The sequence below is a fragment of the Carcharhinus amblyrhynchos genome, chromosome 5, assembly GCF_965287045.1.
Source record: "Carcharhinus amblyrhynchos chromosome 5, sCarAmb.v2.hapA, whole genome shotgun sequence".
Classification (NCBI taxonomy): domain Eukaryota; kingdom Metazoa; phylum Chordata; class Chondrichthyes; order Carcharhiniformes; family Carcharhinidae; genus Carcharhinus; species Carcharhinus amblyrhynchos.
In genome coordinates this window covers 124,006,553-124,020,552 of record NC_137328.1, presented here as the reverse complement: position 1 = coordinate 124,020,552, position 14,000 = coordinate 124,006,553, and the positions used below count along the sequence as shown (strand labels likewise).

Below are 14,000 nucleotides of genomic sequence, written 5' to 3'. Positions count from 1 at the left end.
AGACTGGAAATTCTCGCCCCAGATCACTGGACATTTCTTTGTTATCTGTCCTGTGCCCACTCCGATTCCATGATGGGTAGGGCAGCACGGTGATTAGCGCTGCTGCCTCACAGTGCCAGGGACACGGGTTCGATTCCCTGCTTGGGTCACTGCCCGTGCGGAGTTTGCACGTTCTCCCCGTGTCTGCGTGGGTTTCCTCCCCCAGTGCTGGTCAGGTGGATTGGCCATACTGAATTCTCCCTCAGTGTACCCCAACAGGTGCTGGAGTGTGGTGACCGGGAAATTTTCACAGTAACTTCACTGCAGTGTTAATGTAAGCCTACTTGTGACGAATAAATAAACTCTGAATACTAGAATTCTGGTGAGAATCGGAGTCAAGATAATCCTGCGTCTTTTCCATTTGTGATCCCATCAAATATTACCGGATTGGGAGTTTCTGCTCACACCATGTCCATTTACATAAATCCATAAACACGGGATCATTGTTACAGGGAAAGTGTGGGAGACTGTGTTTGAGAAACATCATCAGCCATGACTGAATGGTGTAGCAGACTCGATGGGCTGAATGGCCTCATTCTGCTCCTATATCTTATGGGCTTATGGTCACTGACCTCAGGACCCAATATGGCAGTGGTTTGAGTAGAAGGGAGCAGGGAATTCAGAACGCTAACCTGCCCACGGAGGCTTGGCAGTGGGGCTTGAACTCATTTCACCTCCCCGAGTCACACCCTGACACCTCCCCGCCCTCCGCCTCCCCACCCGCCACCTCCGCTCACACCCCCACCCTCCCACCCACCCTACACATGCCACAATAATGAAAGAAGTCTTGTCTTTTCCTTCCAGATTGTTCCAAGCCCAGTGTTTCCAAGAGCGTGTCTGAGTTGATCACCCCTACCCTAAACATGCCGCAGTCCTTCGGTTCCCCCGGGCGCCCGTCCATCCTCGACACCCTCCTCGTCACCGGACTCAGCCCTGGGGGGCAGAACGAGTCGGAGGGAGACTCTGCAGAGCGCCCATCCCAGGAGAGCCCGGGCCAGCGGGACGGGGTGACGCCCCCGGGAGACCGATGCTGGCCCGTCCGTCCCACCCTCCGGAATGAGCTGGACACTTTCTCCGTCCATTTCTACGTGTTCTTTGGACCCAACATCTCGGTGCCACCGGACAGGACGGCTGTGTTTGTGATCAACCTGGTGCCAGTCCTGGACAGCGGAGGGGTCCTCAACATGGAGCTCAAGTTCAACACTGTGAGTTTTCTTTTTGTTCATCCGGGGGCCATCCTGAGAACATCATGGGAGCAGGGGTAAGGGTTGGCAGTGCCAGGGTGCCAGGGGGGCAGTGCCGGGTCCCTGCCCGGAAATGGTTCTCACAATTTGGGGGCTATACTCACCCCTGGCATGATAATCACAAACCAGTAGTGATTCACGTCGATATGTCACACTGGCTGGGCAGGGTGGCGCGAAGAGGGCGGAGCTAGCAGCTATAATTAGCTGTAAATTTATTGTAAAATATGCTAATGCTGCTCCGCCCTCCCCAGGCGTGAACCTGATCCCATCTTCGCGGGGGGATGTTGGGGGTGGGGTGGTGGGTTGGGGCTAGCTGAAACTGAAATCGCAGTGGAACAAATCCCGTTTCCATGCTCTCGTCCTATTTCACAGCCATTTGTAACCATGATCAACGGGGATCTTCGATTGCTGCCTCGGTGTCCATTTTCAAAATAATTGAGATACCTTAGGGCATAGCATTAGCCAATGAATAATTTGTGTGTAACCCCAGCAATGCAATGAGCGGCATGGTGGCACAGTGGTTAGCGCTGCTGCCTCACAGCTCCAGGGACTTGGGTTCAATTCCTGGCTTGGGTTACTGTCAATGTGGACTTTGTACGTTCTCCCCATGTCTGCGTGGGTTTCCTCTGGGTGCTCCAGTTTCCTCTCGCAATCCAAAGATTTGATTTGATTTAATTTATTGTCACGTGTTAACATACAGTGAAAAGTATTGTTTCTTGCGCGCTATACAGACAAAGCATACCATTCATAGAGAAGGGAAGGAGAGAGTGCAGAATGTAGTGTTACAGTCATAGCTAGCGTGTAGAGAAAGATCAAGTTAACGTGATCTATTTGAAATGTGCAGGTCATGTGGATTGGCCGTGCTAAATTGCCCCTTAATGTCAGGAGGACTAGCTAGGGTAAGATGGGATTGTGGTCAGTGCAGGCCCGATGGGCCGAATGGCCTTCTTCTGCACTGTTGGATTCTATGAACATTTTCTAATGACCATTGGGAGTCTCCAATCTTCATAAATATTGGACCATTCGAACTGACAACAGTGGCCTGTAAGATGGGGTTGTGGATAACTCTTGTGACAGTTTACCTGGAACAAAACTGCAAAGTCAACCAGAGATAAGGCTATTTTAGAGCAACTATTCTGCATCGAGTCTAGATTAATTAGTAACCTCACAGCAAAAAATCCTCACAGAACTGATTTTAATACAATCGAATGTCATGTTAAATTTGAGAGCGATGTACTCCAGTCCCATGCAGTAAGCAGTTTGGACAGAAACTGGCATTTTGGTCTTTATTGCAAGGAGTACAGAGATAAGGAAGCCTTGCTATAATTATACAAGGCTTTGCTGCAACCAGACAGGAAGACTGTAGGTAGTTTTAATCCTCATGTTTAAGGAAAAATACACTTGCATTGAAGATCTTGTGGCGCAGTGGCTGCGGGTCCGAGTCCCACCCCAGAACTTAATGGACAAGGAAAGTGCAGTCAAACAGGTTGAGTGTCAGTCTACAAATCCTTTTAAACATGCCAATGGTGGCTGGAAAGAGCGGGAGAGACTTCTGGTCAGCTACACTTGATGTGGAGTGCTCTCCAGCCTATAGTTCCCCGACAACAGACTAGTGACCTGTTCTGGGAATTACTAGTTATGAAACAGATAAAAGTCTGCCTTGGGGTATGGGAAGGGAATTGGGATTCAAATATTACAGCAAAGGTTCATGAGACAGGTCCCTGAGCGAGAGAGTTGGCCTTTGTTGAGAGATTTAGGTCGTACTCCCACTTGGAATATTGTGAACAGTTTTGGGCCCCATTTCTAAGGAAGGGGAGGTTCACAAGAATGATCCCTGGGATGAAGAGCTTGTCTTATAAGGAAAGGCTGAGGAACTCTGGGTCTGTACTCGTTGGAGTTTAGAAGGATGAGGGGGGATCTTATTGAAACTTACAGGATACTGCGAGGCCTGGATAGAGTGGATGTGGAGAGGATTTTCCCACTAGTAGGAAAAACTAGAGGGCACAACCTCAGGCTAAAGGGACGATCCTTTAAAACAGAGATGAGGAGGAATTTCTTCAACCAGAGAGTGGTGAATCTGTGGAACTCTTTGCCACAGAAGGCTGTGGAGGCCAGGCCATTGAGTGTCTTTAAGACAGAGATAGATAGGTTCTTGATTAATAAGGGGATCAGGGGTTATGGGGAAAAAGCAGGGGAATGGGGATGAGAAAAATATCAGTCATGATTGAATGACAGAGCAGACCCGATGGGCCGAGTGGCCTAATTCTGCTCCTGTCTTATGGTCTTATAGGTGAATCAAATTGGCTCTCTTCTCTCTGAGGTTTAGAAGAGTGAAAAGCGATCTCATTGACATACCCTAAAGGGGCTTGATAGAGTGGACAGAGAGAGGTTACTGTCCCTGGCTGGTGAATCTATACCAGGGCACAGTTTCAGGATAAAGGATCACCCAGTTAGGACTGAGATAAGGAGCAGTTTCTTCACTCAGGGTGTTGTGTATCTTTGGAATTCTCTGTCCCAGATTCTCCATTGCTAAAGACATTTAAAGGCGGAATAGACACATTTTTAATCTTTCAAGGAATCAAAAGATATGGGAACGGTGGGAAAATGGGGTTGAGGCAGAGGATCAGCCTTGATCGTACTGAATAGCACAGCAGGCTTGAGGGGCCGAATGGCCTAATCCTGCCCCTGTTGCTAATGTTCGAATGTCTTAACACTGGGCATGAAGCTACTGCTCTCTACAATGGAACTCTTTCTCTCTCTTCCTCTCTCTCTCTTTCACTCTCTCTCTTTCTCTCTCTCTCTCTTTCTCTCTCTATCTCTCTGTTCCTCTCTCTCTCTTTCACTCTCTCTCTTTCTCTCTCTCTCTAACTAACCAGCCTATAATTCCCCGCCTTTTGCCTGGCACCCTTCTTAAACAACGGCGTAACATTAGCCGTTTTCCAATCATCCGGCACTTCCCCGGAATCCAGCGACGTCTGGAAAATAACCACCAAGGCATCCACTATCACCTCCGCCATTTCTTTCAGAACCCTCGGATGCATTCCATCCGGTCCTGGGGACTTGTCCACAATCAGCCCCTCCAGTCTGTCGAGCACCGCCTCTCTAGTAACAGTAATGTCATTAAGACCCTCCAGTCCTACCACCTTTCCATCGCTAACACCCGGCAAATTATTCACGTCCTCCTCCGTGAAGACAGAAACAAAAAAGTTATTCAATACCTTAGCCATATCCTCATCCCCTACCACTAAGTCCCCCTTCTCATCCTCTAAAGGACCAACGTTCACCCTAGCCAGCCTCTTCCTTTTTATATATTTATAAAAACTCTTGCTATCCTTTTTTATATTAAGCGCTAGCCCAGCTTCATAGTTTCTCCTACCCTTCTTTATCAACTTCTTTGTCAATCTTTGTTGACATTTAAACCTCTCCCAATCCTCTTCTCGCCCACAACTCTTAGCTACTCTAAATTCCTCCGCTTTTAATTTAACATTTTCCTTCACCTCCTTCGTTATCCACGGCTTATTCACTCTTTCCTTCACTGTGCCTCTTTTCACCTTTGTCCTTCTCACTCCTTCTGCATTTTTTCTGTTTCTTCTCACTATCCCTCTCTCTGCCTCTCTTTGTCTCTCAAGACTCTCTGTTTGTCTTTCTCTCTCTCTGTTTCTATCTCTCTGTGTTTCTCTTTCTCTCCCTTTGTCTATCTCTCTGTTTCTCTTTCTCTCCCTTTGTCTCTCTATCTCTCTCTGTGTTTCTCTTTCTCTCCCTTTGTCTCTCTATCTCTCTCTGTGTTTCTCTTTCTCTCCCTTTGTCTCTCTATCTCTCTCTGTGTTTCTCTTTCTCTCCCTTTGTCTCTCTATCTCTCTGTGTTTCTCTTTCTCTCCCTTTGTCTCTCTATCTCTCTGTGTTTCTCTTTCTCTCCCTTTGTCTCTCTATCTCTCTGTGTTTCTCTTTCTCTCCCTTTGTCTCTCTATCTCTCTCTGTGTTTCTCTTTCTCTCCCTTTGTCTCTCTATCTCTCTGTGTTTCTCTTTCTCTCCCTTTGTCTCTCTATCTCTCTCTGTTTCTCTTTCTCTCCCTTTATCTCTCTATCTCTCTCTGTGTCTCTCTTTGTGTCTTGACCTCTCCCTCTCTCTCTCTGTCTCTCTGTGTCTCTATCTCTCACTGCGTCTCTCTCTCTTTTTGTCTATCTCTTTGTATCACAAACTCTCCCTGCATCCCTGTCTTTGTCTCTATCTGTCTCTGCGTCTCTCTATCTCTTGCTGTGTCTCTCGCTTTGTGTCTATCACTGTTTCCTTTTTTTCTGTGTCTCTTTCTGTGTCTGTGCGTGTGTGTGACACACTCGCTACCTCTCTATGATTCTCTCCCTCCTTGATTTCCTTCACTCTCTCTCGCTTACCTGCCCCAGTGTCTCCCTCTTTGTGTCCTTTCCTCTCTCTCTCTATCTAGTCTTTTCTTTAATTATTCTTTGTTTCTTTCCGTCACGCTCATTATCCTCGCTAATATTTGCGTAGCCATCAGCTGATTATTTCTGACATTTGGATCGTGGGTGTGGAGTGCTGGTGGTGAAGTGTAATTCTGGCTCAGTCCTTTAATCAAACTGTGAGATGTTGCTCGTGGATGGGTGATCAGGGTAGGCCGGTCAGAGTTTTATTAGTGTTCGGAGAAGGAAGGTCAGAGAATAATAAAAGCTTTCTCTAATTTACTGCTCTCCACAGTTACAAATGTGAAATGTAGACTGCCCGACACGGAACATTACAACTCGTGAATCATATTGTTTCGCGGTGCTTTAGGATCAGTACACGGTTTTCACTTTGAGCTGCTGATGTAGTTTAAGGTCAGTGCTCTAAATGGGTAAACGGGGCTGAGATTCAGATCAGCTCTGATCGAATTGAATCATAGAATCCCTGCACTGCAGTCCATTTGGCCCTTCGAGTCTATCCTGACTCTCCAAAAGAGCATCACACCCAGGCTCTCCTATAAGACCAAAGGATATAGGAGCAGAATTAGGCCATTCAGCCCATTAATCCTGCTCCATCATTCAATCATGGCCAATGTGATTCTCCTGCCTTCTCCCCATAACCCATCATTCCTTTATTGATCAAGAACCTATATATCTCTGTCTTAAAGACACTCAGTGACCTGGCCCCCACAGCCTTCTGTGGCAAAGAGTTCCACAAGTTCACCACCCTCTGGCTGAAGAAATTTCTCCTCATCTCGTCTCCACCCTACCCCATTGTCCCGCACATTTAACCCGTTAATCCCCCTAACCTGCACATCTTTGGACACAAAAGGCAATTTAGCTTGGCCAATCCCCCTAACCTGCACATCTTTGGACACTAAGGGGCAATTTAGCATGGCCAATCCCCCTAACCTGCACATCTTTGGACACTAAGGGGCAATTTAGCATGGCCAATCCTCCTAACCTGCACATCTTTGGACACTAAAGGCAATTTAGCATGGCCAATCCACTTAACCTACACATCTTCGTACTGCAGGAGGAAACCGGAGCACCCGGGGGAAACCCATGCAGACACGGGGAGAACATGCAAACTCCACACAGACAGTGACCCATGCTGGGAATCGAACCGAGATCCCTGGCGCTGTGAGGCAGCTGTACGAACCACTGTGACACTGCAGCAGAGGGGATGAATGGCCTCCTCCTGGCCCTGTGTTCAGCTCGCTGAGCTAAGTTACTCTGGGTGGGAACTTTTGCTTCAAAGTGTTCCAGTTCGTCTCTCGTTCAAATCATGTAAATTAATCAGAATGCAGACTAAACATTCAGCCAGTCCATTACAGACTGATCTGGGATGGCTCTAATTAATTTATAACCTCCAGCCTGCCACGATAAGTTTAGCCTGAAGCCAGTGTGTCGCTTTCTGGTAACATGTTGTGTGCATTAAGGTTGGGCTGAAATAGCCTCTGCGAGTGGGTGGATCTCAGCCAGGACATTGCCTCATCCTCTGAGCTCCAGACCGTGTGGGATTAAATCAAAATGACAACAATTCGGCCTCACTCCAGACAGCTAACGTCAAGCGACAAGGGTGTTAATCGAACCAGTCCGCTTAATCAATCCATCGCAGATTAAGAGGCTGCAGTGAGGATACTAACTGACTAAAACACTTTCCTACTGATCACACACGATTCTCGGTATGTGCCTCCATAGCCCTAGAACATTAGAGAGGAGGCCATTCAGCCCCTCCAGTCTGTTCATGCTAGCTCTGTATCTTATTCCCTTCTGCCCACCTTGGTTTCCTGTCTCTTCATACACTGAATCCAATAAAAATCCACCAATCCCATTTCTGATATTTTTAATTGCGTCCCAGCCTCAACAGTGGCTCGTGAGGAGAGAGTTCCAGCTTTGCTGTTTGTAATATATATAAGTGACTTGGAAGGAACCATAGCTGGTCCGATTAGCAAGTTTGCGGATGATACTTAGATTGCTGGAGTTGCGGAGAGTGATGAAGATTGTCAGAGAACACACCGGGATAACGATAGACTGGAAAGTTGGACGGAGAAATGGCAGATGGAATTTAATCTGGACAAACGTGGGCGGCACGGTGGCACAGTGGTTGGCACTGCAGCCTCACAGCGCCAGGGACCCAGGTTCAATTCCCGGCCTCGGGTCACTGTCTGTGCGGAGTTTGCACATTCTCTCTGCGTGGGTTTCCTCCTGTTTCTCCCACACTCCAAAGATGTGCAGGTTAGGCTGTTGGCCGTGCTAAATTGCCCCTTAGGGTCAGGGGGATTAGCAAGTCAGTGGGCTCGATGGGTCAAATTGCCTCCTTCTGCACTGTAGAAATGAAATGCGATGTGATGCGTTTTGGTAGACCCAATTCAGGTGGGAGCTAGAAAAGAAATGGGAGAACCATCAGGAGCACAGACACACAGAGAGATCTGGGAGTTCAGGGCAACAGATCCTTAAAAGTAGCAGCACAGGTGGGACAGGTGATGGCATGCTTGCCTTCAATGTGATCGGTGCAGGCGTGATGTGCCGAAGGGCCTGTTCCTGTGCTGTACTGTTCTCTGTTCTATTTCCCCCACCCTTTGAATGCTTTCCCTCTGTCACCCCTGAAGAACTGGCCTATAATTTTAAGATAATCTCTGTTAGATCAGCCCCGACTGGAACAGCGTAGATTACTTAAAGATAAGCGGAAAAGCTAAACCCCCCCACAAGATTCAGAATTCTTCATTTCTTCAGATTTCCTTCTCTCTGCGACAGAACAGGCTGGGTCTCCAGGAAAGAGAATTCTTGAGAGGGTTTGGTCGGGTAGGTGGAGAGGAAATCCAAGGCAGGGGCTCATCAATAGGCGATAGTCACGAATAAATCCGATCGGGAATTCAGAAAATTGTCTTTACCCAGAGAGTGGTGAGAATGTGAAACTCACTGCCTCCGGGAGTAGCTGAGGTGAATAATGTGGATGGATTTAAGGAGAAGGGAGAGAGTCAGGAGTGTGAGTGGAGTGATGTTAATGAGATGAGATGTGTAAGGCAGCAGGAGGTTGTCAGGGGTATAAACTGGGCCACAGATCACTTGGCTAAATACCATTTCCATGTTGTTCATTAATATTTCTACATAAAAAAACTGTTATTGAGCAAGATTGACATGGTTTAGAACTGGCTTATAGTTCCCATCCTTTCTCTTTGATACTTTATTAATAAGGGCTTTGAGTATAAGAACAAGGAGTTACGCTGAACTTATTTGACCTCAGCTGGAGCACTGCATTCAGTTTCTGTACTGCACTTAGGGAGGGTGTGAAGGCATTGGAGAGAAAAGGTTCAGGAGAATGGTTCCAGCCGACGAGGAACTTCAGTTACGAGGATAGACTGGAGAAGTTGGGGCTGTTCTCCTTGGGAGAGGAGAAGGTGGAGAGGAGATTTGATAGAGGAATTCAAAATCACAAACAAAATCAGGGACAGAGTAGATAGGGAGAAACTGTTCCCATCGGTGGAAGGACTGAGAACCAGAGGGAATTGGTTGAAAGTAATTGGCTAAAGAAGCAAAAGCAACTGCTCCCACGGAGGTCTCATTGGGCAGACTAAACGCAGAATGGGTGACCACTCTGGGGAACTTCTTCACTCTGTCTGCAGGCCTGGCCCTGACCTTCCAGACACTTGTCACTTAACCCAGCATCTTTCTCCCATGCCCCCATGTCTATCCTTAGCTGCTGCAATGTTCCAACCCAAACTGCCAGAACAGCATCTCATTCCTGGTGACCTCTCAGGCCAGAACTCTCCATTCACCTGACGAAGGGGCTAACCCGAAAGCTAGTGAATTTACTATCAAATAAATTGGTTGGACTGAAACCTGGTGTTATCAGACTTTTTACTGTGTTTCCCCCAGTCCAACGCTGGCATATCCACATCATATCCCCACAGGGCCATCTGTCACTTCTTCTTCAACTTTGCTGTCACTGAGCACTGACCTTTAACCTCCTGTTCACACGTTCTGCTATCTTACCTTTATGCCACTATTAGTCCCTTCCTCAGTCTTTAACCCGACCATTAGCACTTCCTTTGTCTTATGTTCATGACATCTTTGTCAATCTCTCCTTAGCTCTAGTCTATCCTGGCCTTCTGCCCACCCCTCCTCCAAATATATAATTCATCACATTTTTATCCCTCTTCTGTTTTGAAGAAAAGTCATACAGGCTCGAAACATTAACTCTGTTTGTCTCTCCGCAGACACTGCCAGACCTGCTGAGTATTTCCACATTTTCAGACTCTCGGGATTGGCAGTATTTTGCATTTATTCTGTGATGCTGTTTTACTCTTTCCCAACTGTTTTCTAATTTCCCTATTCACCAATCATTAACATCCTTCTACCATCCCTTCCCCCATTTAATTTTTCTTCCAACCACACTCTCAGACAGTACATTCCAGATCCTAACCACTCGCTGTGTGAATCTGTCTCCACCACACTCTCAGACAGTACATTCCAGATCCTAACCACTCGCTGTGTGAATCTGTCTCCACCACACTCTCAGACAGTACATTCCAGATCCTAACCACTCGCTGTGTGAATCTGTCTCCACCACACTCTCAGACAGTGCATTCCAGATCCTAACCACTCACTGTGTGAATCTGTCTCCACCACACTCTCAGGCAGTGCATTCCAGATCCTAACCACTCGCTGTGTGAATCTGTCTCCACCACACTCTCAGGCAGTGCATTCCAGATCCTAACCACTCACTGTGTGAATCTGTCACCACCACATTCTCAGACAGTACATTTCTGATCCTAACCACTCGCTGTGTGAATCTGTCTCCACCACACTCTCAGGCAGTGCATTCCAGATTCTAACCACTCGCTGTGTGAATCTGTCTCCACCACACTCTCAGACAGTACATTCCAGATCCTAACCACTCGCTGTGTGAATCTGTCTCCACCACACTCTCAGGCAGTGCATTCCAGATCCTAACCACTCGCTGTGTGAATCTGTCTCCACCACACTCTCAGACAATACATTCCAGATCCTAACCACTCGCTGTGTGAATCTGTCTCCACCACACTCTCAGACAGTACATTCCAGATCCTAACCACTCGCTGTGTGAATCTGTCTCCACCACACTCTCAGACAGTACATTCCAGATCCTAACCACTCGCTGTGTGAATCTGTCTCCACCACACTCTCAGACAGTACATTCCAGATCCTAACCACTGGCTGTGTGAATCTGTCTCCACCACACTCTCAGACAGTGCATTCCAGATCCTAACCACTCGCTGTGTGAATCTGTCTCCACCACACTCTCAGGCAGTGCATTCCAGATCCTAACCACTCGCTGTGTGAATCTGTCTCCACCACACTCTCAGGCAGTGCATTCCAGATCCTAACCACTCGCTGTGTGAATCTGTCTCCACCACACTCTCAGACAGTACATTCCAGATCCTAACCACTTGCTGTGATTAGAAGATATTTCTCGTGTTGCTAGTACTACGTTTGCTTCTGCTTCTCGTTGATTTTGGTCACCTTGATTAAATCTCCTCCTAATCTTCTCCCCTCTAAGTTTCTAGAGTTGAAACTAGTGATAATGCCACTAGGCCACCCCCTGCCCACTATGGCTGGGTTATTGACCCTGAAGGAATTCAGGCCGCTGCCCAGTTAAGTATTTTAACGTGGCAGCCCCCCCCTTCCAAAAGGAGGTGGTGTGAGGCTCACCAAGGAGTGGGTATAACTGTGCTCACATCTCTTCTAAATTGCACCCAGTACTGCTGTGGTGACTGATCCAGTTTGTACACCATTGTCTCTCGCATTCTCTTTTTGGTCCTTTATTTGTAACATTCTGGGCTCAATAAGCTTTATCACCTTCTTCCTCAACCTGTCCTGCCACCCTCCACCATTTCTGCACATTGACTGCCAGATCAGAGTGGTTAGCACCCATGGCACCAGGGTCCCCGGTTCGATTCCCGGCTTGGGTCACTGTCTGTGTGGAGTCTGCATGTTCTCCCCGTGTCTGTGTGGGTTTCCTCTGGGTGCTCCGGTTTCCTCCCACACTCCAAAGATGTGCAAGTTGGGTTGATTGGCCAATGCTAAATTGCCCCTTAGTATCAAAGGGACTAACTAGGGTAAATGTATGGATTTATGGGGATATGGCCTGGGTGTGGTTGTGATGGTGCAGACTCGATGGGCCAAATGGCGTCTTTCTGCACCGTAGGATTCTATCTGTCTACTCCGGCATCCGCTGTAGAAATGTATCCATTATTTTACATTCTCTGTGCCTCTCCCTCCTAACAAACATCTCCCTTCACACTGAGAAACCCAGGAATTGGCTAGTCTTGTCCTACAAGGATCTGTGCCGAGGTCTCAGCTATTAACGATATTTATGAAACACTTTGGATAACAAAGTAAAAAGTCAGATGTAGAAGCTTGCTGGTGATATATAGATTGTGGTATAGTAAGTGGAAGAGGTGTAGATGGATTCAGTGAGGAGGTGGAACTGTGGCAGATGGATTTCAATGTCCCGACATGAATTTTAAACCAACCAGGAGTTTTTAAATGGGAGAGAAGTAAGGAACACCTGAGACCCAACGGAGAGCTGGGGGAGTGACATGGGATTGTCCGTGGACATTAGTATCGAGGTCCAGGCTAATTCAGTAATAATTCCCAGGATGTGGTGTCACTGGCTAGAATAGCATTTATTGCCCATCCCTAACTATCCCTTGAGGAGGTGGTGGTGAGCTGCCTTCCTGAACCGCTGCGGTCCGTGTGGTGTAGGTACACCCACAGTGCTGTTAGGGAGGGTGTTCCAGGATTTTGACCCAGGACAGTGAAGGAACGGTGATATATTTCCAAGTCAGGATGGAGAGTGGGCTGGAGAGGAAGTGCGGAGTTAATGGATGGGAGTGAGGTGGCACAGCCGCACACCTTGTTCTTATGAAGTATCTTTCTTTGGATCATTAAGCTGACAATTTTCCCTCTGACTCTCGACACAGTCCTCGGTGAAAGGAGAGAACGTGACTGTGATTGGCTGCCTCAATCATGGGATGCCTCTGACATCATCGGACAACACTTCCATCAGCTGCGAATCAGGTGACTTACAAGGAGGTGACAGGAGAAATCCCCACACTCATTACAGTCCCGGCTATCACACTCATTACAGACCCGGCTATCACACTCATTACAGACCCGGCTATCACACTCATTACAGACCCGGCTATCACACTCATTACAGTCCCGGCTATCACACTCATTACAGTCCCGGCTATCACACTCATTACAGTCCCGGCTATCACACTCATTACAGACCCGGCTATCACACTCATTACAGACCCGGCTATCACACTCATTACCATCCCAGCTAACAAACTCATTACCATCCCTGCTAACACATTCATTACAGTCCCAGCTAACATACTCATTACTGTCCCAACTAAGCATCTCATTACAGTCCTGGCTAACAAACTCATTACAGTCCCATTTAACACACTTATTACCATCTCAACTAACACACTCATTACAATCCCAGCTAACAAACACATTACAGTCTCAATTAACAAACTCATGACTGTCTCAGCTAAAAAAAACTCATTACAGTCCTGGCTAACACACTCATTATCTTCCCAGCTAGCAAACTCATTACCGTCCAGGCTAACAAACTTATTATCATACTGACTAAAAAAAACCAATCACAGTCCCAGCAACAAACACATTACAGTCCTGACTAACAAACTCATTACCATGGCAGCCAGCACACTCATTATCATCCCAGCCAACACACACATTACAGTCCCAGCTACACACTCATTACCATCCAGGCTAATAAACTCATTACCATATTGACTAACAAACCCATTACAGCCCCAGCTAACAAACACATAGCCGTCCTGGCCAAAAACCCCATTACAGTCCCAGCTAATACACTCATTACCATCTTGGCGAACAAATTCATTACCATCCTGACTAACAAACTCATTACGGTGCCAGCTAACAAACACATTACAATCCCAGCTAACACCCTCACTAACATCCCGGCTAGCACACTCATTACTGTCCCGGATGACAGGCTCATTACCGAGTCAGCAATCCCACCTCCCAGTCTGGCATTTGATTTGTTCCATTGAATGGTCGGGTTTTGAGTGTGGCCCGTCCCTCTATTGCGAGGACCCTCAGGTTGAGAGAACGGGGGCCTCAGAGCAAAGAATCCTCATCCCAATGAGATAACCAATCAGCAGCTGGGTTTACAACTCCACCTGTTTTCCTTTCCAAGATGTCCGATTCCTTATCC

General features: G+C 47.3%; 1 protein-coding gene across 1 annotated transcript in view; it reads left to right on the top strand.

The window, feature by feature from the left end:
- tmem8b (transmembrane protein 8B) overlaps positions 1-14,000 on the top strand; it is a 143,559-nt gene that overhangs the window by 114,892 nt on the left and 14,667 nt on the right. The window contains exons 6-7 of the mRNA XM_080189520.1: positions 844-1,244; positions 12,709-12,805. Of these exons, the coding sequence (XP_080045646.1) occupies positions 844-1,244; positions 12,709-12,805 (498 nt within the window). The remainder of the gene's footprint in view (positions 1-843; positions 1,245-12,708; positions 12,806-14,000) is intronic.